The following is a 23,781-nucleotide window of genomic DNA, read 5'->3' on the forward strand; positions in this document are numbered from 1 at the left end:
TACATTTTTAAATACCTTTTATTTCCTCCCTGGTAACTTTCAAGACAAATACCAATAATCGGAGACATCCATCTGTGACGTGCTCTTACGAGCTGATCTTCTAATCATTAAAGTGGAGACGGTGTGAAATCTGTTGTTATACATCTGCTGGAGCAAACCCTACTCCTGGAGATCAAATGGGTGAGCAGGCTTTTGCTCCAGCCCTATTATAGCTCACCTGTTTCAGACGATCAAGGTCCTAAGGAGCAACTGATTAGTACAATCAGGTGAGTTATAGGGCTTGAACAAAACCCTGCACAAGGGTAGCCCTTCAAGAGTGTTGGTCATGCCTGCTTTACAACTTGATGAAGGAAAACTTCACCCACAAATCTTCTGGTATTTGTTTCATTAGTCCATCGTTGACATGTTTTGCTGGTCAGCAATCAAGGGGTGGCAGGGTAGCCTAGTGGTTAGAGTGTTGGGCCAGTAACTGAAAGGTTGCTGGATCAAATCTCCAAGCTGACAAGGTAAAGATCTGTCTTTCTGCACCAGAACAAGGCAGTTAACCCACTGTTCCCTGGTAGGCTGTCATTGTAAATAACAATTTGTTCTTAACTGACTTGCCTAGTTGAATAAAGATTCCAAGATATGTAACTTTCAAAATACAGAAATCATCCCTGTAGGATTCATTTTGGAAAAAGCAGAATCATACGACGCTAAATGCTTCATATGGGCATGATCTGTCATTTAAAAGTTACATATCTTGAAAACTTGATCGCTGACGAGCAAAACATTTTGAGACTATGTCAACAATGGAACAAACACCAAAATAGTTTCTGGGTGGAGTTTCTCTAAATCTATTTGTGTTATGGACAGATATGCATACGGTACACTGTTAGAGACGTAAATCAAAGTCATCAGAAAGCTTATGTTAATTACAAGGACAAAAAAACAAGTCAGCATGTTATAGATCTGAATTCTCACATCAAAACAGTCTTTTAGAGAACATTAAAACAACAGTAGGAACACAGAAAACCCATGCTCCTCCTTGCATAAACATCTTTACTCAACGGGATAGAACCAAGCTAAGCATATCCTTGCGCGATTATTTTTGTTGTGTGATGAGAGTATTGCAATGCACATTGTGTTACTGCAGATATGAATTCTCCAATACCACCTCCATTAGCCCCAATCAACAGCAGGTTATTCCCAACCCCATAGCGAAATACTTAGTACATGAAGTTAGAAACCTGCTGTCGGTCACTGTACATCTACTCGTTTCCAGACTTATACTGTACACCAGAGAGTAGCCCGTGTGTAGCTGAAATAGTTCCAACACACTTCATGTCAGTCCCCGGGGATTCCACTGCTAACCCGAGTCCTAGCTTTCACCCTATTCCTCAAACAGTTGCGCAACAGAGCGAGAGTGGATGAACACTTTGTAAAATGTCCGTTTAGGACAGCCTCTAACTATCACGTCGATGAGAACCACCCCACTGTCCATGACAGCCTCAGTCGTAACAAAAAAAAACAAACACAAACACTGTACAACATCTACTTTTAAAATCATACAATCCCCATTATACAACAATCGTCTTTTTTCTCTCCATAAACAAGCCCCAAATTCACTTTGGTATGATTAAGGCATTTAAGTGTGTTCTAGTTTAGGGGCTGTGACCCAGTCCTGCTGTATCAGCAGCAGCCACAGTGGAAGTCTGCATTGGGGTCCAGCAGGAGGTTCTTGCGGTCGCAGTGCAGGCAGTCCAGGTGGTACCAGGCGTCGCAGTCGTCACACTGGACCCACTGCACCGTGTCCTGCTGGGGCAGGCGGCAGTTTGGCGCGGCACACGGCTCCACCCCCTGGGATACTACCCCCTCCTCTTCGTCTTCTGAGGAGGACGAGGAGGAGCTCGAAGAGGAGGACGAGGAGGATGTGGAGGAAGATGAGGAAGAGGAAGGAGGGGGAAGGGAGGGCCGCGGAGGAGGGTGCTTCCTTGGTCGGCCCCGCCGCTTGCTGGAGAGAGGAGAAAAGCAAGGTGTGAGTGTCACATTTGACTTTCAATATATTAACACGATTTCACAAAAAAGATAATTTGAGAATGTGAAGAGAGAACGGATAAATATTTACAGGGAAAGAAAATGTACAATGAAAAAAAAAAAAAAAACACTAGAGAAATATCACTGTAGTTTGAATGCTGTCACATAAGGGCATTCTCACCCAGTGGTGACATGAAATCTGGCAAACTGCCCTAGCCGTCCTCTCTCCTCTTTGCAGATCCTAAGGGACGGGGACACCAGCGAGTAGCTCTCTCCTCCCACCACCATAGGGGAGTACACTGGGGAGCTGTGAGCCCGTCGCCTTCCCCGCCCAGAAGATGGCGGCGGAAAAATATTCTGCTGTCGGAACACAGAGACGTTCATATTTGGGCCAGTCCTTTGATGGTTTGGGTCGATCTCCCGCCTCTGATTGATGTTGAAGGATACGGGGTTGAGTTTGCCGTTAGCAACGATTGTGTGACAGTTTGCAATCGGTTTAGGCACAGGCTTCAGTTCGAACTGGCGTCGTACATCCTGGTCCGTTTTGGCTAAAGAAGCGTGGAAACCCTCAGACTCTGACTTGTAGAGGCGTCTTCTCTTCGTCCCTCTCTGGCCGTCCTTCACGCTTCGGTGGTCCCTGGCCTCGTCCGAGCTGTCATCCTCCAGAAGGACAGTGTGGGCTGACTTGCGCCTGCTCTTGGATGACGCCGGGAGTGACTTGGATGAGACCACAGAGGTAGTGGGTGGAAAGGGAGGAGGGGTGAAGGGCGGGACCAAGGATGTAAAAGGCGGGGAGGTGGAGTTTGGGTCTGTGATATTGCCGTCACTCCTCTTAAATGTCCAAGGACTCCCATTGATCTTGCTCAGGCTTCCAATGGAATTCAGAATGACAGTCGCCCTGTTGATTGACCAAGTGGAGAGATCCAAGTTGGCCACCGCCTTGCGGTCCAGGCTCGTTCTGATTCGGTTCTTCAGGTCGGAGGAGAAGGTGCCGGCCTTGGGGATGGTGATGGCGTCAAAGTCCAACGGCCGCACGCTAACCTTCTGGAAGAGAAAGTAGAACTCTGGGCTCCCTCGCTCTGATTGGCAGCCGAAGGTGAGCGTGTCACCATCTGAGAGCTCCCATTGGACACTTGGCTGCAGACGGACCTCATTCACCCATGTACCTGGCATGGGAAGGTGGAGGAGAAAGCTCATTAGATGAAAGGCTTGTAGAATAGAGTTGAATGAGACCTAAGGAAACTAAACACAAGTGTGTGTAGTTGTAGAACACGTAGATATGTTTTTATAAATAAATTAAAAAGTACACTGTAATCACGTGGGATGGTGTGGAACTCACCATGGCTGCTCCGGTCCTTTAGCTGCACCTTCCAGCCCCCCTCGGCCGCCCCGTCCACCTCCCTCTCAGCATGCAGCTCGGCATGGATCCGGGACACAGACGTCGAGTCCAGGGTGACATCACACAGCTCTGCCGCACGGCCCAGCCGAAACACTGAGTGGGTCAGCGCCGGCCGGAACGTGTACAGGTCCTGGGCCGAATCTGTGGAGGACGAGCCGATTCTCAGCAGCTGGAAACACGGCTGGACTCCGGACAGCATGGCCACGGCTAACCGATCCCCACCCCAGTCAGTGACAGCTACTTTCTTACATAGAGCTTTCCATGGCTTAAATAGCACTTAAGTCAGTAAATATGATTAAAAAGCTGTCTGTAATGCTGGTAAAAGCTTTGTTCTAAGTATGTGGTGTTGAATGAATTTGAACAGAGTAAACATTAAAACTCTTGTTTTAACAGTGAAAGTTAAAACAAATATTGTATACAGTCTATAACCTGCACGGTTAGTTGCTGAGTGACGTCATCTAAATATCAGTTGTAATACTAATGGTTACAGTTGACTAAGCTAACTAGTTCAGAAATTGACACTAAAAGGCTGGGGGCTAGAACTGGCAGCTTGAAGTAGTTCAATCTGAAAAGAAGAGGGGAAATTCTAAGACAACATGCCCATGATTCACCAAGCTATATTTTCAAAGCGGAAGCAAAGTACTTTAAGCATATTTTTTCATTTCAGTCTTCATCTCTCCTTAACAAAGTTATTTGTAAGGATGATTTTTTTTCTATTAATAACGTAAATGTAACATCTGTACAGAAAGACTCATGTGACGGCTAAATTACAGAGGAGGAACTTATTGACGCAATTAAAGCCTTTAAGTCCGGGAAAACTCCAGGTCTGGATGGCAACTCCAGGTCTACAACAAAATGTCACTTAGGGACCCCAAAAGGTTAGGGCCAGCTCTGACTGCATGTATTGGTATAGAGGTGGGTATGAGCCACTGTGGCCCCCACATCATTAGTTCAGATTGTGGCCCCCATCAAAGTTGCCCATCCCTGCCCCATCTAGTGCATTCATCTGGATCTGAGAAAAGTTACATCAATGAAAAATATGCATCAAAATAGACTTTTACATGTAGTTGAATAGTAGTAGGTGCTACCTTGGCGTTATGATCATTCACAAATATGATGCACATTGTTATATGAAAAACTAGAATTGCATGTAGGTAGCTAATAGCTAACGTTACTGGATGCATGACAGGCAGTGCTCGTGATTTGCTCGTGTAGCCCAAAGCTCGTGCCATGCTATAGCACAGGGACAAAGCAGGGGACAGCAAGTGAATCACTTGTTAGCTAGCTAAATTACAACTATTTTTTCAAAGATGACTCTACAAATGTCAACAAAATGTAATAAATCGTTACACCGATTAAGAGGTGCATATCATTAGGAACTCAAAATACACTACTAGGAAAAATTATTTCACAATCAAGGCGTATAGTGGATAGTTGGATAGTTCCTGTAATCCACATTGAAAGTCATAACGTTACCTCCACAAACGTGGGTCGAATCTGGTGCACTTGAATTCTCTTCCACTGCCTAAATATGATGCTAACGACGCCGATTGTTTAAAACTGTCGATATACTTTAGTATTTTGGATCACTTTTGACTTATGTCCAATTTAATCGTCGTTGTTTGCTAAACAGAGGTTTTCGCGTTCCTTTCCCCCAGGAAGTCCTTTGAAATTTGGCGCGCCAGCCGGGCTTTCTTTCGCGAGATTCCACGCCACTTCCGCCCGCCTCTGTGCTGTCACTCACAGCGATGGCAGATTTAAACTCAGTCACTGCACTGAGGTACCTGCCCTGCTACTACATATACAACTTGTAGTTAGTTAGTTAGTTAGTTAGTTAGTTAGTTAGTTAGTTAGTTAGTTAGTTAGTTAGGTAGGTAGGTAGGTAGGTAGGTAGGTAGGTAGGTAGGTAGAACAGTGCACTGCAGCACCTACTGTAGCTACAGATTGCAGGCCTACTACACCAGATAATGTTATATAAACCAAAGATTTTTGGTGTCCTTACTAAATGTTACTGGTTTTCCTATACAAAACTGCTCCATAGATCTTTCAACTAACCTGCATTTGGCGATAGGCCTACTCTCTTCGTTCTCTATTCTGGAAAAAAATAAATGTCCCTGTCCAGTTGCAGGTGGTTCTACAATAATAATAAAAAAAAACAGAAATCTAAGAAAGGTTCCTCACCATCTTAGCTGCCGCACATCTAGAATTTCCCAGCATCTTTGCCGGAACTAGTCGTTTCTAGGCGACAGTGCAACTCAAAGATACATGCAAGAGGCATATCTCACTCGATAAAAATCATGGATTTACTATTTGAGTTTTCTCTGGTGTTTATAGAACCACCTGCAACTGGACACTGACATTTATAAGATACCTGTTTTCCTGAATCGAGAATGAAGACAGTATCGCCAAATGCAGGTTAATCAGAAAATTGTTGGTATAGTTTTGTATGTAGGCAAACCTGTAACTTCCAGTAATGAACAACAAAAATCTTTGCTTATATCACATAATCTGGTGTAACAATCTGTAGCTACACCTGCTGTAGGCCCTATGTCTGCACATTACAGGAGGAAACTCGATTCACTTCCAGAATTTGACTTCATTATGGAAATTACTTTCCCAATCCTGCGACACCAAGAAGGTTCCCTAGTGAGTTTACCTCAGCTTAATATTTTTGTTCCAAAAATGTAAATCATTATATTGGAAGAATATATTGCAGACATGGCACTGACACAAGACACAATAATGGCATCCTTTTCCATCGCTGTCTCTTCAAAATCCTTTAATGGACATTGCTCATTCATTACAGAAAAAAACATATTAAAAAAATTCTGTGCATGATGCCAAAAGTATAACATTTTATAAATTGTTAATTATAGCATACAAGGGCATAGTTGTTTCTACATGATAGCAAAGTATTATAAAAGTCAATGATAATATAGCTGGGTAACCAACAGTAAGAATTCTGGACTTAAACCTAACAGACAAGTTTGGAAAGTCATTCATTTTAAATTTAACAAAACAATAAAATGCAATAATAACAACCAAGGTTAGCATGCATCATTTAAGCATTGAAGCAGTTTTCCTGAATATATCTGACATTTTCCCACCAAGGGATCTGAAATAAACCTGCCAGGTAGGTATAACATTCAGCTGAATTCAGCTATGTACTTTGGGCTAGTGAACTCAACCCTGAAGTAGGTAAACTGGACATATATTGCTGAATACTAAATACTACTGAGTCTTGTTTAAAGGATGCACATACATGGTAGGCTCAATAATGAATGGTCAAACTTTGTTGCCAAAATCACACATTCTTTTCCTGTATATAGCATAAAGTCACCCCAAGACTTACTCTCACCCCTGGGTGACCATTTGCTTGCATACCATGTAGGCTGACATCAATATTAAGAAAATAGAATTTAATGCAGGTGCAGGTCTACAAAAAACTTGACCTCTCTTTCAAGCATTCCGACACGTTTTTTCCCTTTATTCTTCATGTTTTTTCAAGACAAACCTTTCCTCCGTCGTCACATCATAATAATTTACTACCCATTCCAATGAACCTAAAAAAAATAAACTAGTACACTTGAAAATTGCAGAGCTGATTTTGTAATGGCTTTTGCGGGCGAGGTGTACATTATTCCAGTCTTAGCCATAGTAATATTGACAATGAGAATACCTCATTGACTGCATGAACATACACCAACAGGATAGGACCTACAGTGCAATTTAAATACTACAGTATTCCTGCTGTCTCACAGGCAATATACAGGTCAGCATGCAGCAGTAGTTTTTGGGAATACTACAGCTATGACAGCAGTTATCTGCATAAGAAGAAAAAATATTAGTTATAGTCGTGATACTAAGAGTTCTGACAATGTTCAAGCGCGTCAAGCATTTTTCCAAAAACATTCTCAGGTGCTGATACTATCGCGTGATAGGTAGATGATATGTAATGCAACAGAGAGAGGAAGAGGAAGGGAGACAGAAAAATAGGCATTTTACTGCTATTATGTCTTCTCAGTCTAAGGCATCTCATATATTATGTGTATCAGTATCTATCTACTGTGAACTTAGTGAAAGGATAAATGACGCAATTCAAGGATCTAAAATATTGCATAACTTTGCAGTAAGAAACAGTATTGGCTATGCACATGCAATATATCTAGGCTATATACAAGAGTGCTTGAAAGTGAGCTTTGGGTAATGTTTATAAGGTATAGTATGTGTGTATGAATTGTAGATATCGTTTTTTTTACCCAGTTAAAAAAATTATAATAATGTTGATGCTATAGCACGGATATTGCTCAAGATTCAATCAGAAGTCAATTAGCTAAAATAGGAATGAGTCAAATATACCTCACCAGACCATGGATTCAGTAGCTTGTTACCTGATATGGAAGGGATAGCTTTAAAGATTAGGTGGCTTTTACATTGTCTTTAGTCAATGTTGTTATCCATCCTAATCTAATCACTGCAAATTCAGCACCGATTTAACACACATCTATAAAATTGTAATACTCCAGAAAACCAAGATAATAGCCGATAGAATACCAACGATCAAGTAGCTACATCATATATGATTCATTTATACATAAGATATTTATGCTGTCAAGTATTCTCATGTTGCATTAAAAACAATTAAACCTTCATTTTAGACAAAAAAGCAAAGTAGAATCATACTTGTATTTTGCAGGTATTATTATTTACCATAGCTGCAATAAAATAAAAAACATTTTAAAAATCTTTTGTTAGACGTGGACTTTTTCTCATGTAATTATATTTGTGCTTTTTCTTTCTGACACCAATCATGTTTGACTTACTCTCTTGAGTTCCTCTCACGGACATCCTAAATCGGTTACAACGCGAGGTAGCGATATTGCTAGCAGATGCTGTCCCCCAACAACAACTACGCCACGTCCCAGAATGCCTGAGACTGTTACACCCCTTCATTACCTTTGCTTTGACATTTTTAACATGGTCAGCTATACACCCACCAATTATCGACATACAGAATGCCTTCGTTAATAATACTGTATGCAGAACCTGGTTGGACTAGAGTTGAAACCAATGGGAGGCCTTAGTGGAATGGTTTGTCAGACGTTGTAATGGATGTATTAATATACTGTTTCTGAAGCAAATGGACTGAGGGTGGATGTCTTTGTAATGTATATTTGCAGCAAATGGAATCTGAATGGTCGGCGAACGGTTCTGTGTTTTTCCTGTTCAGACTGAACAGATGGAGTAGATCTGGGTTACAACTTGAATAGAACTTAGACAATACAATCATCACAAAATTTAAGCAGTTCAGCAATCACGATGCTGGATAAGAATTATGTTCCGTTTTGCATTGTGACTTTGCCGCTCTATTGTAATCTAGTCATTCATCCTCGACTATCTGGAATACAACGTGTTTGCAAAAGATGCTGCACTGAATTGAGATGAAGTAGCTACTGTTATTCGTTTAGAGACTCTGGGTGGGATGTGTGGTTCAAATAAATGAATCTGGCAACATATATTGTGTTAAAAGAGAATGCGTAAAAACCTTCCCCCATAAAGACAGTGATGAATGCAGCAGCAAATACATTGAATCTTAATAACTTGCTGGCTTTGTTGGCGCTCCAGTCTCAGTAAGCGATGTGTTTTCAGTCTGTCAGGAAAGTAAGTTGGCTTAATTGTTAGCATTTATCAGTTAAGCATTCAGTTCCTTTTGGCTAACAGGGCCATGGAGTCAGGCAAAGTAGGAATGAAAAAAGGACATCATGCATGTAATTCCTTCTCAATAGGTCTGCCTTACTTAGTTGCCTTTATTAAAGGGCAGCGATCCAAACGTTCAGGTCCCTTCCAAAGGGATCATTGTCATGTCCCATCCGTCAGAGAAGTTCTAGAAGTCTCTGTTCCAAGGCTTGTTCTGCAGTGGCTGCGGTTCTAATGAGAAACGTGCCCTGATGTGGAGGGGTTTAGAATGGCCCGATGTGAAGTTGCCGTTGTATTAGTTCCAGGTCATTTGTTTTGCAAGATGAGGGATGTAGTAAACATTTACTGTGCTGGGATGATGTCATCAAAAGTGGCAGAGATTGGACACTTTGTTACATGCCCAGGGACACTACTAGCTTTCTTGCATAGCATGGTGTTATTCAATCTACTAGCTTGTGTCGGTTAGCAAGAATGATGTAAGAAGATCTTGGGGGTTTTAGCTCTCCAACTCTGCTATTCTATAGAGGCTATATGCTGAGACAAGCGCTTTCTCTGAGTTGGTGCCAAAGCCTTCTGCCATGACTGTACTTTCTGTTAATAGTGTCTCTCTGGATGTAATGAAATTGTAGCGGTAAAGGCCTATGTCAGATACTCTGGGCTAATGTTTGTCAGAAGCTGTCACGTCCTGACCATAGAAAGCTTTTATTTTTCTATGGTAGAGTAGGTCAGGGCGTGACAGAGGGTTTTGTCTAGTTTATTTGTGTCTATGTTGGTTCTAGTTTCTTTTATCTATGTTGGGGGTTTTGTCTAGTTTATGTATTTCTATGTGGGGTTCTAGTTCTTGTATTTCTATGTTGTTGTTTTTTGGGATGATCTCCAATTAGAGGCAGCTGGTCATCGTTGTCTCTAATTGGGGATCATATTTAAGTGGTTGTTTTTCCCACCTGGGTTTGTGGGAGATTATTTTGAGTAAGTGTATGTTGCACCTCTTTGTCACGGTTTGTTGTTTTGTTTATTAGTTTATTTGTATGTCTTGCATAGTTTCATAGTTATAATAAAAATGTGGAACGATACACACACTGCGCCTTGGTCCCATTCTTCAGACAGCCATGATAGAATCTCCCACCACCAACGGACCAAGCAGCGTGGTCAGGAGGACTGGACCTGGGAGGAAATCCTGGATGGGGCAGGACCCTGGACAAGGCCTGGGGAGTATTGCCGTCCAAAGGAGGAGATTGAAGCAGCGAGAGCAGAACGGAGATATTACGAGGCGTTATACCATCAAGGCAAGCAGGCGCAGACAGCGAGAGAGGAACGGTGACAATACGAGGAACTAGCACGGCAACGACGGAAGCCAGAGAGGCAGCTTCAAAAACAAATTGGGGGGGGGGGGGGGGCTCACGGGGAGTGTGGTGGAGTCAGGTTTGGGACCTGAGCCAACTCCTCGTGCTTACCGTGGAAAGCTGAGGGGTGAACCAGAGCCAGTCAGGGAGACAAGTGAGGAACTCGACGCAAGATTCCGGAGAGAGGTGGTGGCGGCATTGAGAGCGCTGCAGAGCGGGCGTGCTGAGGAGCGCAACACCAGTCCGGTGTCATATGCACCAGTTTCACGCATCTGCACTCGCTTGAGGGAGCGTGTGACCTGTCAGGCACCATGTTTTGCGGTGATACGCACAGTGTCTCCAGTGCGCATTCACAGCCCAGTGTGTCCTGTGCCAGCGCCCCGCACATGCCGGGCTAAAGTGAGCATCCAGCCAGGATGGATTGTGCCAGCCCTACGCTCCAGACCTCCAGTGCGCCTCCACAGCCCAGTACACCCTGTGCCTGCTCCTCGTACTCGCCCTGAAGTGCGTGTCACCAGTCTGGCGCCACCTGTGCCAGCCCCACGCATCAGGCCTCCAGTGCGCCTGCCCAGTCCGGGGTGTCCTGTTCCTGCTCCCCGCACTCGCCCCGAGGTGCGTGTCACCAGTCTGGCGCCACCTGTGCCAGCCCCACGCATCAGGCCTCCAGTGCGCCTGCCCAGTCCGGGGTGTCCTGTTTCTGCTCCCCGTACTCGCCCTGAGGTGCGTGTTACCAGTCTGGCGCCACCTGTGCTAGCCCCACGCATCAGGCCTCCAGTGCGCCTGCCCAGTCCGGGGTGTCCTGTTTCTGCTCCCCGTACTCGCCCTGAGGTGCGTGTTACCAGTCTGGCGCCACCTGTGCTAGCCCCACGCATCAGGCCTCCAGTGTGCCTGCCCAGTCCGGGGTGTCCAGTTCCTGCTCCCCGTACTCACCCTGAGGTGTGTGTTACCAGTCTGGCACCATCTGTGCCAGCCCCACGCATCAGGCCTCCAGTGCGCATTCCCAGTCCAGAGCTTCCGGCGACAGTTCCCAGTCCAGAGCATCCGGCGATGGCCCGCAGTCCGGAGCCTCCTGAGACGGCCCGCAGTCCGGAGCCTCCGGCGATGATCCTCGGTCCGGTGACACGAAAGCGGAGGGATCAGCTAGTGGAGCGGGGGCTACGCCCCGAACCGGAGCCGCCTCCTATGCTGGCGGATAAGCAGGATGTGAGGGTTCTTCGTCCCGCAACAGAACCACCTCCGATGCAGGAGGATCCACGGGATGTGAAGGTTCTTCGTCCTGCACCAGAGCCGCGACCGACATTAGACACCACCCTAACCCTCCCTGTTTTTTTGTTGTTGTTTCGGGTTGTGTGTTCAGAGTCTGCACCTTTGTGTGGGGGGGGGGGGGTACTGTCACGTCCTGACCATAGAAATATTTTATTGTTCTATGGTAGAGTAGGTCAGGGCGTGACAGAGGGTTTTGTCTAGTTTATTTATGTCTATGTTGGTTCTAGTTTCTTTTTTCTGTGTTGGGGGTTTTGTCTAGTTTATGTATTTCTGTGGGGTTCTAGTTGTTGTATTTCTATGTTGTTGTTTTTTGGGGATGATCTCCAATTAGAGGCAGCTGGTCATCGTTGTCTCTAATTGGGGATCATATTTAAGTGGTTGTTTTTCCCACCTGGGTTTGTGGGAGATTATTTTGAGTAAGTGTATGTTGCACCTCTTTGTCACGGTTTGGTTTGTTTATTAGTTTATTTGTATGTCTTGCATAGTTTCACAGTTATAATAAAAATGTGGAACGATACACACACTGCGCCTTGGTCCCATTCTCAGACAGCCGTGACAGAAGCATTTTTTTACCGAGATTTATCCGAAAATAAAGTTGTCTTTATTGGTTTTGTTAATCTAGTATTACAATGTTATTCGTAGAATTAATTTGGCCTATTAACATATGTCATATATTTTGCTGCTATGTCAAGGTCCCCACATACAGCTGCTATGTCTATGTCCCCACATACAGTACTGGTGGTAAGAGCATTCAATGCTAATAAGAAAGATAGATCAAATATATTGTAGCTCTGTCAAAAATGTTTACATTTTTGTCATTAGAAGAATTCTGGGATTCATTTTTACAGGGGTATAAAAAAATGTACTCAGAAATCAGTGTGCGCTCATTCCTTTTGGGCATTGTAATCTTAATGTATTTACATGAATCATCATAATGCATTTTCCCTTAGTCCACCATGTTATCTTAGATATTATCTCTTAGGCCAAGAGAGGCATGCATGCATTATGCAGTCATTAATACTATCAATTGCCTCTTGGGCCAACTAAGGCTAAATCCTGGCTTTTAAGTCTAATTTAAATGCATGTGTAACAGGGGTCAGTCTGCTGCTAACAGCTTAGCTTCCTCCACTGTCCGACTGCCCCATACTAGGCTCGAACCAGTGATCCTCTGCTTCGCAACACACGTGACCGCCCTGCGTGACAACGTTCCAACGTGTTGAGCCTCCCAAAAGCTATCAATTGGATGGCTCCATCCGCGACATTTCAAGCTAGCTGTGGAGTGAGCTTACGGTACGTTCTTAACTCCGTTACACCTGCATTTCCTGTATGCACAGAATTCATGTGTTCTAATGAGCTAGGGTCTTGTATTTTTTTCTTTAGGGATTAAGTCTAGTGCATATAGACTGGCAATTTTTACACCAAGCATTTTTGTGTAGTTTTAGTTTATAAAAGCAGTGATCAGGATTTGGGTTATGTCTGCATGAGGGGGGGAGTAATTGAGGCTGAAGAGTAAAGATTGTCAGGGTGTCCGGGGGTTTGTGTCTGCGCTTTTAGGAATGCAATGCCGGAGCTCTCAGGTGGTGGTGCTCTCTGCAGTGGCATTGGGAACTGACGGGCTGATAGCTTTATCGGCTGCCTCAAGTGCCGCAGACAGCTCGGCGCCCCTGGATGCCATTTCTGGCGTGGTGACACCCATCAGGTCTTCTTCAGGGGCGTCGGCTTCAGACCGGGCCTGGGTCACGTAGCTGGGGCTCATGGCCGAGTCGGGGGTCCGGTTGGCACTCTGGTCTCCCTCGGGGATGATGGTGGCGGCCACGCTGTCAGAGTTGTTGAGGAGCAGCTTGTGGGAGGTGAAGGTCTGGGGCACGTCCGTCTCACATTCGCTGTCCAACGGGAGAGCGGAGGAGTTGAACTCTACCCCCGAGTCACTCATCTCCAGGAAGTTCTTGTCCGAGGAGAGAGTGTGGTAGCGACCTGCTTTGGATACCTCCAGACCCTGTGGAAGGAAAGTAGCGTGGGGGGGAGGGGGGGAGTAAAGAAAGAGTCAGCAAAAAAGGAACATGAATGATTCATTTCGTATGTTTCTGCAAATGTAGTCTAGGTACTGCCTGGCGTGGAGCCTGGTTATTTTCAGCCTTTTATAGAAACATTACCCCAGTCTGTCTACAGTTAAAACATTTACAATTATAATGGTGGGATGTGTTTTCATCTTGCACCTTAACATGCTCACCGGTAGACCACTTCCCACCATATTATGTGTCCCTGAGCCCTGCTTACCCTAATGGTGACCTCCGTGCTTTCTGTAGCATTGCTGTTGTCCCACGTAGACGCCAAAGTGGATTCCTCAGTGAACCGTGTATAGGCCTCTTGAACAACCTACCAACGACAACACAAGAGGGTCGTATTTTAGCAGGAAGCCACGGCAAGCACATTACAGCAGCAATCACAAGTTCACTTCACCATGTACGCCGCGAGTCATAAAGAATACATATGGGTAAATAGGAGTTGGCACACAAAAAGCACATGTACTGCACGCGAAGCTCTTATATAGATTTATAAGATCATCAGGTGTATATATAGTGACACATTGAGAGACTGGAGTTGTTGGCTTGAAAATAACACCCTGGAAGTTTAGAGGAAAAGGCTTCAGGGAACCATCGTTCTTGAGGGACAGGGAATCGCATACTAGAGTGTGTCAGGAGAGAGATCGAGGTAGATCAATCGATTTTCATGTCGGACCACTCCGGAAACTGCTGTTGCGACCACAAAGCAAATCAGACAAGCTGTCCAGGTTTGTCGCTTAGTCTCCAGAAATCTATGGCTAAATCCATAATGAAGTGGGACATGAAGCCTCGCTGCATTTGAATAGTTTTGTCTAAACCTCCAGAGGGAACACCTTACAGGGGGATTAGAACAGCAGAGGCCCCTCACATCATGTCACAATATATTCAATACATGTAAATTATCTACGGTACACCACGTTCAAACACAAAAATGTATAGCATCAGGTGTACAAAAATTACACCGACACACACATAGACACAGACAAATACAAACAAACATAGAAACGGCACACCTTTGACACAAATTCTGTTGGGCTAGTAGCTGATTAAGCAATACACCCCCCCCCCCCCCCCCCCCCAAAAAAAAAAAAGAAACGTAATAATTGTAATCAAGAATAAGATCTTACATGGATGTACAGTGTCGCGAACTTTGAATAATTACTACAGTTCTTGAATTGGCCCGGCTTCCCAAACCCAGATTAAGCCTGTAACTGGACTAAAAATCACCCCCAACAGAGATTCTCCATTGAGCATGCATTTTAGACCAGGAGTAATCTGTGTCCAGGAAACCCATCCAGGGTGTACACTTAAACTACATGATGTCATAATGCACAATGCTCTTGATGCAGTAATTGATGTGTAGGTCTATACACTCCTCTCCACAGTATTCCAATACTAGAGAACACTAATTTCTATAATACCAGAGTGTTCGGCTGTGATAATCTTAGTCCAGGTGGCAACTTAATCCAGTGTACTATACAGCCTAATCCCACATTATGTCTGTATACTCTGCATGTACTGTAAGTGTGCTACTAACTACGTGTAAAAATCCTGCAATTCACAACATACCACCGCATATAATCAAGAAAACAAGTGGTAGATCTAGTCCAGTATCACCAAGCCAATGAATATGTTAATCGCTACTGCCCCGATCTTAGACAAACGCACAGCAGACACAAACACACATCAGCAGATACACACACACACACACATCAGCATATACTCACACATACACATAAATACATGTTTACCTTGTATCTCCGCCTCCAACAACAATATATGTGCATGTGTGCTTGAAAATAGCTGAATCGTATTGGACGGCTGCATCTGTATGCTTATTTGCACTGAGGCTAGGACTGCAGTTATCATGAATAAGTAACTGCTGCAGTTATTTGTCAGTTTGGAGATTAGCGTAAAGAGGGAGGGGTGAGGAATGGATGGCAAAGACATATAATCACTGATGGTGGTAGGAGGCCCACACAGCATAGTGACGCTATGACCATCCCCAGAGCGTTAGTACAAACACCAATACAGATTCATCCACTTAACACTACGGAATGAAGCCAGAATACAGTTCTCTCACCAAGCAGAGGCTCCGTCGGAGGCTCCTTTAAGAGGAAGAAACGTAACGCAAAGGCAAAACGTTAACTAGATTTTCCCCCCAATTTGTAATTAGGCCGACATCTATTGTGTGGACCAATTGAGATTGAGATTAAGATGATGGGTGGACATTGGCAACATTATGGGCTGCAGACAAAACACTTGACATTACAACTATGATGGAATCTGCCATATGGAGAGAGTGATGACTGATGATATATGGATGATCTCATTTTGTGTGATTTAAAAGCACCACTCATCCAGGAAGCCGACATTGGGCAGACCGGTTTCGTTCCTTGGTGAATTCCAGCAAATTTATCAAAGTAAATTAGGACCTGAAGTTTAATTAAAGCTAATTATCTGAGGTTTATAGGTCAAGACTAAAGACTAACACAGGAACGCACACTGATGGAGGAAAAGAGAGCGGGACAGGCAAAGGTACACACAAATACAGTTATATGTACACTGACATCTTTCTTTGACCATACTTAAAAGGATAGTGCAACATTTTACAAAATTCCGTACTGGTTACCTTACCCTGTAAGCAGTCTATAGACAAGGTATGACAGCAACCCATGCTTTGGTTTTGTTTAACTTCTTTGCATTTGTGGCACAAATCCAATGCGAGTCAATGGGTACAACATGACAATTTTCACGCTTCATGTCCAAATCATCTCTAAGTAACTACATTAATTTACAAAACCAATTTTAAGATACTTTAGGATGAATTGGACATGAAGAGCAAAAATACTAATGTTGTTCCCATTGACTTGCATTGGATTTGTGCCACTAATGCTAAAATATTAGCAGTTGAAACAGTGGCCAGGTAAACAAATCCAAAGCATGAATTGCTGTCATACCTTGTCCATAGACTGCATACAGGGTAAGGAAGCCAATACGTCATTTTGTAAAATGTCTCACTATCCCTTTAAGAGGTCTTACCATAACCATCATTTCTCTTACAATTACTTTGCAATCTGCGACTTGTGTAATAGGAATATGGCATTATCATTTTGGAATCATATTGAGCCATTGTCGCAGTGTGTTATGGTCTACGAGTATATTAGGCCTGGAATCATAGTAACAGGGTTCCAAAATACATGAACATGGCCGATAATTGTTAGTAAATTAAGTGTTTCGACGTGAGAATAGCATACATATATGATAAAGCAGATACTGTTTAATTATAGTACAGGGGTTGGATCATGGTGTCTTAACGTTTTCACCCCCGTTGAGGAGGTGTTAGGGTGAGTTACCTTGACGAATGCGTCTCCATCCCCCTTGCCCGCCTGCTGGGCGATGAGGGCAATTTGCCGCGCCTTCTCCGCCCGACGGCGCACATTTATCAGGCAGGAGAGCAGACACACCAGCAAGAGGAGGACCAGGAAGCCCAGTAAGGAGAGGATTGCAACATACAGCGTTGGTAACTTATAGGCTAAAAGAGAGAGGAAAGAAGAGAGAGGATGGAGAAAGGAAAGACATAAGGGTAGAGGATGGACAGGAATATGATAAGGAAGATAGGAGGAAGACAAGCAGGCAGAAAGGAACACAAAGAAAAGAGGAAATTGATGGATGAGAGGCGAATGTGGAGAGTTACAACATCAAAACAAGAGAGTGAAATATACAGTGCCATCGATGACAAGAAGAAGAAAGGGAAAGGAAAGACCATTAATAGAGGTGATAGATGGATCTATATGTTAAAGCCCTAGTCTCCTCCCTGACCCACGGTTTACCTTTCACCTCCAGGTAGATGTTGGTCACAGGGAACCCCAACAGGTCTGTCACTCTGAAGAGCCCCATGTCACTGATCCGGACCCTCTCCAGAATGCACATGGGGCCTTCTACAGTCAGCCTGCCGTCCAGTGATGGGTCCAACGGCACCACTAGCTCTCCTTGCTCCAGTATGACCCGGTCCTTCCGGTCCCAGTCTGGAGTGTACATGAGGTTGACTTTTGTGTGGTCCACAAACAGGTTGATCTTCAAAGTACTGCCATATGATAGGTGGACGAAGTTCTGGTGCTCTTTGGAACAAAAGGGAAAGAGAAAAGGTTGTCAAATAATTCTGGTTGCTCTTATTTTGACTTGTGTCTTCAAGCTTTGTCAATCCTATTTTAACCACAATTTCAAACCACCTAGATCAAGTATTATCTCCCTCTGACATTGATCACTCCCTCTTGGACTTTGGTCTTTCTCATCTCACCTTTCACGTTCAGGCATGACCTCCTTCTGACTTTCCCATCGCGGTCCAGTACGGTGAAGCTTCCCTCGTCTGTCCCCCGCACCATGCTTAGAGTCACCCTTTTCTCGGACACACTCAGGCGACCCTTGTACTCCTCTGGGGGGATGGAAGTCTGGTTGAGCAGCACCACTGCCGGTGGCTCCGTGGTCTGATTGGCCTGGGCTTGACTGGACCTGAACTCCAGGGTGATAGGGCCCAAGATGTCGCTGAGTGGGATGTGGTATGTCTCACCGTACTTGACTACCTGCTCCAGCGTGCAATCTGCCAGGGAGCACACAACAGCACAGCAGTATCACTCAGGGCTCTGGGGGAGTATTGTCTTCCTATACAGTCGCATTTGCATCAGAACAATGATCGTAATCAATTGCAGACCAAATACAACTACATCAATAATGCAAAAAACGTTCATTTCGATTGGTGTCTTCCTCTAAGGGTTACACAGTTTGCGCAGAGTTAGGATACAATCTTAGATAGTGAATGTGTTGGATAAACAGTGGTTTTAAGAGGTATAGAAACAAGTCGATTGCAACGTTTAGAAGAAAAGTTTGAAGAATTAGAAGAACTGAAGATGAATTAACTGTACAGTAATTAGAAGAACAGTACCCCTGACGATGAGGATGATGTGTTTGACATCGGCAGGCACCTCAGTGTTCTTGATCACGTACATGCCCTCGTGCTCCTCCCCCACATCCTCCAGGATGAGGTGCTTGAGGGAGTTGAGCTGGGCCCGGTGGCCCACCACCCGTCCGTCCCTCATCAGGACCACCACGGCGGTGCGGTTGGAGGCGGGCCTGAACAGAACCTCAGTGCTGACTAGGGATGGGAGAGGGATGTGCACATCTTCGCCGAAAAAAGCAATCTTGTGTTCTTCTTTGACTGAAGAGAGAGAATGTAAAAGAGGTAGATTGACAATGGTATGCAGAGTATAAGGAATAATATGTCAGAATCAGGGTAAAGTTACTGATGGTATTCATACTTAATCTTCAGGTTTTGACAGTCACTGAAAAAATCTGTAGACCATGCTTGACTTTACCTTTCAGGGATGCAGTCAGAACTGTAAAGTAAAAGATTTTTAGCATTACTTTACGTTCTTTGTCAATGTTTCCAAAGATCCTTCAAGAAGTTAGAAATCATTTGTACTACTGGAAGAGAAACTACTAAACTTGGCAAATATCACAAAACGCTTGCAATGTAAATGGCCTACATTCTCACTGCAAAAATAAAACTGCTGTCAACATCAAACCCTCCATAAATTAGTGAGGGGAAAAAAGAAAAAAAGGAACAGATAATAAATGACTCGATCCATTTTGTACTCATTTGAATAAAATCTGATATAATCATGTGACTGTGTCAAACATTCTTTATGCTCTTTCAACCTCTCAACCTAAATCACTGGTGACTAATTCGCCAATATGCTTACCAGTGCAGAACACGGCTCCAAACACGGCAACACCAATTATTTTCATCTTGATTGAATCTCTGAAAAAACATAATACATTATTCTTTTTTTACAGCGGATATTTCTTATCTAAATATGGATATAATTATTGTACATGCACTGTATACAAATACCAAACTAAATTGTAGAGATACAGTATGAAGATTAACAAAACATAGTAGGGAATAGTTTAAATCTGGACATGCAGTGCTCAAATGTAATAATCTACTCCTAGTAAATTCTACTGTAACTGGGAGTCTGCAGTGGTAATGACATCATTTCCTGAGGTTAATTAGCAGGAGTGGTGTGTAGTTCCCCAGGGCATTAGTCAGCTCTTTTGTGTGATGAGGCTGACCACCATTAGACTAGAGTGGACATGAGCCTAGGCTTGGGCCACCATTCTGCCTACAGTGACAGGAGATGGGGAGTAGCGGAGGGGGAGGATCTAAGTGGCTCCAAGGATCCTAGTGTACAACCATGAAAGAACACAGAGTGCTGTTTAATAAGCATTGCCTCTTTCAGCGGCATAAATGAAGAAATTACCGAACTGTCTATTTGCATCTCATATTTGGGACACAGGCTGCAAATCAAAGTGTAGCCACAGTTTTGAAGGCAATGGGTTTCCAATGGGTTGTATTTAGTACAGTAAAAACTAGGGGTTCAACAAGGGTTCTTCTAAGATCCTCAAAGTTCTTTGAAGAACCTTAGAGTTCTTGGCATTGAAAATGGCCCAAATGAGGAGGTGTGGTTCCTTGAGGAACCTCCTTAGTTGGTGGGGGTTCTTTGGATTCAAGGTTGAAAGGACAGCAGGCACAGGTACTTAACTGAAACATTTTAAGATCTCAATTTAAGGTAAGGTATGTCCCTCACATGATCTAAATTCATATTGTTTTATGATGATACCATCTATCTTTTCATATTTCTGCAAATCTTTCTACAGCAGAAAAAGAACACAATTCAATGGATATCAATCAACAAAGAGGTAAGAATATGTAGGCAGATGCAGATCACTGAACTGCTCACTTTTGTGTCTGTGTCTGCAGGTATACAGACGAGGAGGAATACAAAGGTATGTCAATTGGTATGTTATGTAGATCACATTTTACATCCTCCTCACTTACCTCTTCAATGAATATCCCATAGGCCTCTACATTATGCGTATGAAAACCATTATCAAAACAGTTTTTTCATTCACATTTCCACAAAAACCAAGGTTTGAATACTGTCATATGCATGTTTTGTTAATCAACTGTACAATTAAATTTTTTTGGATTCACAGACTTCACCCTCCCTACACCTCTGATGAATATAACAGGAAACATGTTTGATCACCATGCACTGCAAAATCATTCTGGCTGTGGATACGGAGAACATCTACACATTAACATCAACACGCCAGAGGATATACCCATTAGAATTGGGGCTCTGCTGGGAGTTTACCTCATTTATTTATTTTTATTTTGCTTTGCCTCTAAAATCATAATTAACACTGACAACTAAAATATTGTGTTATTATTGTTATTGTTATGCGTATTATTATTAATAATAACAATAGGGGAGGGGAAGTAGTTCAAAAATTAACCCCAAAAGGTTCTTCAAATGGTTCTTCGAGGATCCATTAAAAGGGGTTCTTTGAAGAACCCTTTGAAAGGGTTCTTCAAAGAAATTATAGGGGTTCCCCCACAGTTTCAAGTTGAAGAACCCCTAAAGGATACTCCAGGAACCTTTTCTTTCTAGAGTGTACCAGAGTTTAATAATAGTTCCATAGTCGGCTATTATGTTGTACACTTACATTAGCTTATTGCATACTGACCAATTGAGTTGTGCACGATGAGTTGTGCACTTTATTCAAACCTGGAAGTACAAAGGATGTAAATCAATCAACAAAAAGTTTTGCTTTTGAAGAATGATCAGCTGCTTTTGACCATTGCCTGAAGGCCAAATAACTCACTATAAGAAATGGTCGATAGTTGGCTGTGCTGTTTTCAGAACAAGCCATATATGGTTAGATCACTCAATATTTGTATTGTGGGGAGTAAAGGTGAACTAAAGGTGTTCACCCCAATTTATCGCACATATCTCATCAGTTTGACATCCAGTGTCGCTCTTCCTCACATACTCGCGCGCACGGCATCTTTTTTGTTCTATCGCTCGGTAAAACGCGGCAAAACAGTGTGCAGTCTGTACACCCGTGGTGCGACACGGGTGTGTCACGCTTCGCTGCATGGGCTATCCCAACCAGATAAAACACAGCTTTGCTAATGATGAGGAATATACTGCACTGAGGAATTTGGAAGACATGGGGAGACCCCTTCTCGTTCCAGCTACGATTTCTCTCATCCGTGTGGATTTTGGCAAACGCTCGCACTCTCTTTTTTTTGCGCGCATCACACGCGCACAAAGGCTCCCTTACTCGCGTCCCCCGTTCCCCCCTTTGCACAATACCAAGTGCCATTGAAAAACCTGTATTCTCTCTTCAGTTCATTGAGTATGTGACCAGACCGAACACTTACTTAGCGACTATGCAAAATTTGCCATCTGTCGTTCCCATTATTTACGTAGCCTAACGATTGGGTGTCCTGGCAGGGTGTCCACGAATTAACGCATTGGGCAGGACGTCAAACAAATAAGGAAGAATAACCAATTTCACATTCAACTACTTACCATTCGTTCATCAATTACATAAACGATTGAGGGGGAGGGTGGATGAAATATAATAGGCTTATGATTTGTATTTTTTATTCCCAGCCCTATAATAAACGGCACCTATGATGGGTTGAAGAATAGCCTAGAAAAAAACGAACCCTCCTCATAGTGTTTGTTCTGGTGTTCATTGTAAGGATATAGGCTAGAATCTGAAGATGCGGAGAGGCCGTCTAAGCTTTCGAAATAGCATAGATAGCCTATGAAATGCTGCCTGGTGCCCAACAATAGTCATTGTCCCCGTTTCAAATGTTCTATTATTAGCCTTTTTTTATGGGAAGTGCTAAAACATAGGTTTTATGTTTTGTAGGTGAAGATGAAGGTAATTACTGTCATCCTACCCGTCTCTGCTGCATTACCGGTATCACGCCCTAAATTACCCATATTAGATATAGCTGTTAGACATGCATAAAACAACAACCAGATAACCTGCCAGCAAACGAAAAAACTGCAAAATTTAACCCATACATTTCTCGGTGAAATAAAAAACCAGTAGAATTGAGCAGATATAGATGCATCATAATTGCTGGTAATTACCTTTCAGACTGGCTTGGATCCGAAAACAGCAGATGGGACTTACGGGGTACAGAAAGTAAGGTTTTCTACAAAATTTAGTTTTTTTCTTCTTGATATCTTCCCCCTCTCCCTCTCCCTCACCCCCAACCCGTCAAAGAAAGGGACTTCAATGGTGTTACGAATCGGGATTATCTGGAGAGTTTCGGTAGCTGTCGGCTTGTGGTCTGTTAATGATCGGTGGAGCTCGTGCCATTTCGTTAGAATCCGGAGGTTCGGCTCTGGAATGCCGCCACTCATATTCTTGTGGGATTATGACATGGTATTATGACTTCACATCTTGTTTGCCTTGATGTTTGATGAAATAACAACATTTACATTACATTTACATTACATTACATTTATATGTAATGTAATGTAATGTAATGTAATGTAAAATAACAACAAATATAACAATTTTATTTCAGGAAAGTACCAACAAATTATTATTATTTTTTTTATATATATATATATAAATATAGTTTTACAACTTTAGATATCCTGTAGGCTACAATATCTCACGTATAGGTGGGTTAGTTACAGTGGTGACTGATGAATTAAACAAATTCAAAATGGCCCTCCATTCATGACCTAATTAGTTTTTCATTTATCCATTTTGACTCTCCCCCCCCCCGCTTCTCCTCCTCTGAGTTCTTTCCCCGCTGGTGGTGAACTGTTTGTACTAGCATCAGTGGAGCCAAGGGATACTCCAACTCCATACTTGTTGTTTAAGAAGCACAATGTGACAAATACAATCGGATTTGTCTGTCACTGCTTATGCCTTTTTGGGCCCCATCACAGATCCAGGGGGAGGAATCAACATATTCTAATCTAGTGTTGGACAAGGTAGCAATATTTTTGGAAGATCATTTGGGTTTGTCTGCTGTTTTCAAATGCTTATTCATACTCTTCTATAATCACGTTTTACTATTTTCTTTGCCTTTGCCCAACAGTTTATTGATTTA

The 23,781-nt window shown here is 43.3% G+C and overlaps 2 protein-coding genes across 2 annotated transcripts; both read right to left on the reverse strand.

Moving 5' to 3' along the window:
* LOC106569971 (transcription factor 19) lies at positions 1-5,117 on the reverse strand. The gene is made up of 4 exons (XM_014141768.3): positions 4,892-5,117; positions 3,356-3,980; positions 2,198-3,182; positions 1-1,993 (listed from the first exon to the last, which is right to left on the reverse strand). Exons 2-4 carry the CDS (start codon positions 3,612-3,614, stop codon positions 1,672-1,674), a joined length of 1,566 nt encoding a protein of 521 aa, XP_013997243.2. The 5' UTR covers positions 3,615-3,980; positions 4,892-5,117; the 3' UTR covers positions 1-1,671.
* Positions 5,118-6,177: 1,060 nt separating this feature from the next.
* Positions 6,178-23,091, reverse strand: LOC106569970 (uncharacterized). Its single transcript, XM_014141765.3, has 9 exons — positions 22,802-23,091; positions 19,544-19,602; positions 19,157-19,177; positions 18,727-18,999; positions 18,085-18,384; positions 17,618-17,905; positions 17,141-17,319; positions 13,999-14,097; positions 6,178-13,717 (listed from the first exon to the last, which is right to left on the reverse strand). Exons 2-9 carry the CDS (start codon positions 19,587-19,589, stop codon positions 13,295-13,297), a joined length of 1,629 nt encoding a protein of 542 aa, XP_013997240.1. The 5' UTR covers positions 19,590-19,602; positions 22,802-23,091; the 3' UTR covers positions 6,178-13,294.
* Positions 23,092-23,781: the final 690 nt, after the last annotated feature.

Source organism: Salmo salar, chromosome 14, assembly GCF_965601325.2.
Source record: "Salmo salar chromosome 14, fSalSal1, whole genome shotgun sequence".
NCBI classification, from domain to species: domain Eukaryota; kingdom Metazoa; phylum Chordata; class Actinopteri; order Salmoniformes; family Salmonidae; genus Salmo; species Salmo salar.

What these genes read in the sequence shown, in the direction of transcription:
- LOC106569971 (XM_014141768.3), bottom strand. Translation starts at nt 3,614, where the DNA reads ATGCTGTCCGGAGTCCAGCCGTGTTTCCAGCTGCTGAGAATCGGCTCG. An exon ending in AAAGGACCGGAGCAGCCATG is followed by an intron (nt 3,183 to 3,355) that starts GTGAGTTCCACA and finishes TTCCCATGCCAG; the next exon opens with GTACATGGGTGAATGAGGTC. An exon ending in AGATTTCATGTCACCACTGG is followed by an intron (nt 1,994 to 2,197) that starts GTGAGAATGCCC and finishes TCCTCTCTCCAG; the next exon opens with CAAGCGGCGGGGCCGACCAA.
- LOC106569970 (XM_014141765.3), bottom strand. Translation starts at nt 19,589, where the DNA reads ATGAAAATAATTGGTGTTGCCGTGTTTGGAGCCGTGTTCTGCACTG. An exon ending in TGGAGCCGTGTTCTGCACTG is followed by an intron (nt 19,178 to 19,543) that starts GTAAGCATATTG and finishes TTTACTTTACAG; the next exon opens with TTCTGACTGCATCCCTGAAA. An exon ending in ATGGAGACGCATTCGTCAAG is followed by an intron (nt 14,098 to 17,140) that starts GTAACTCACCCT and finishes TGTCGTTGGTAG; the next exon opens with GTTGTTCAAGAGGCCTATAC.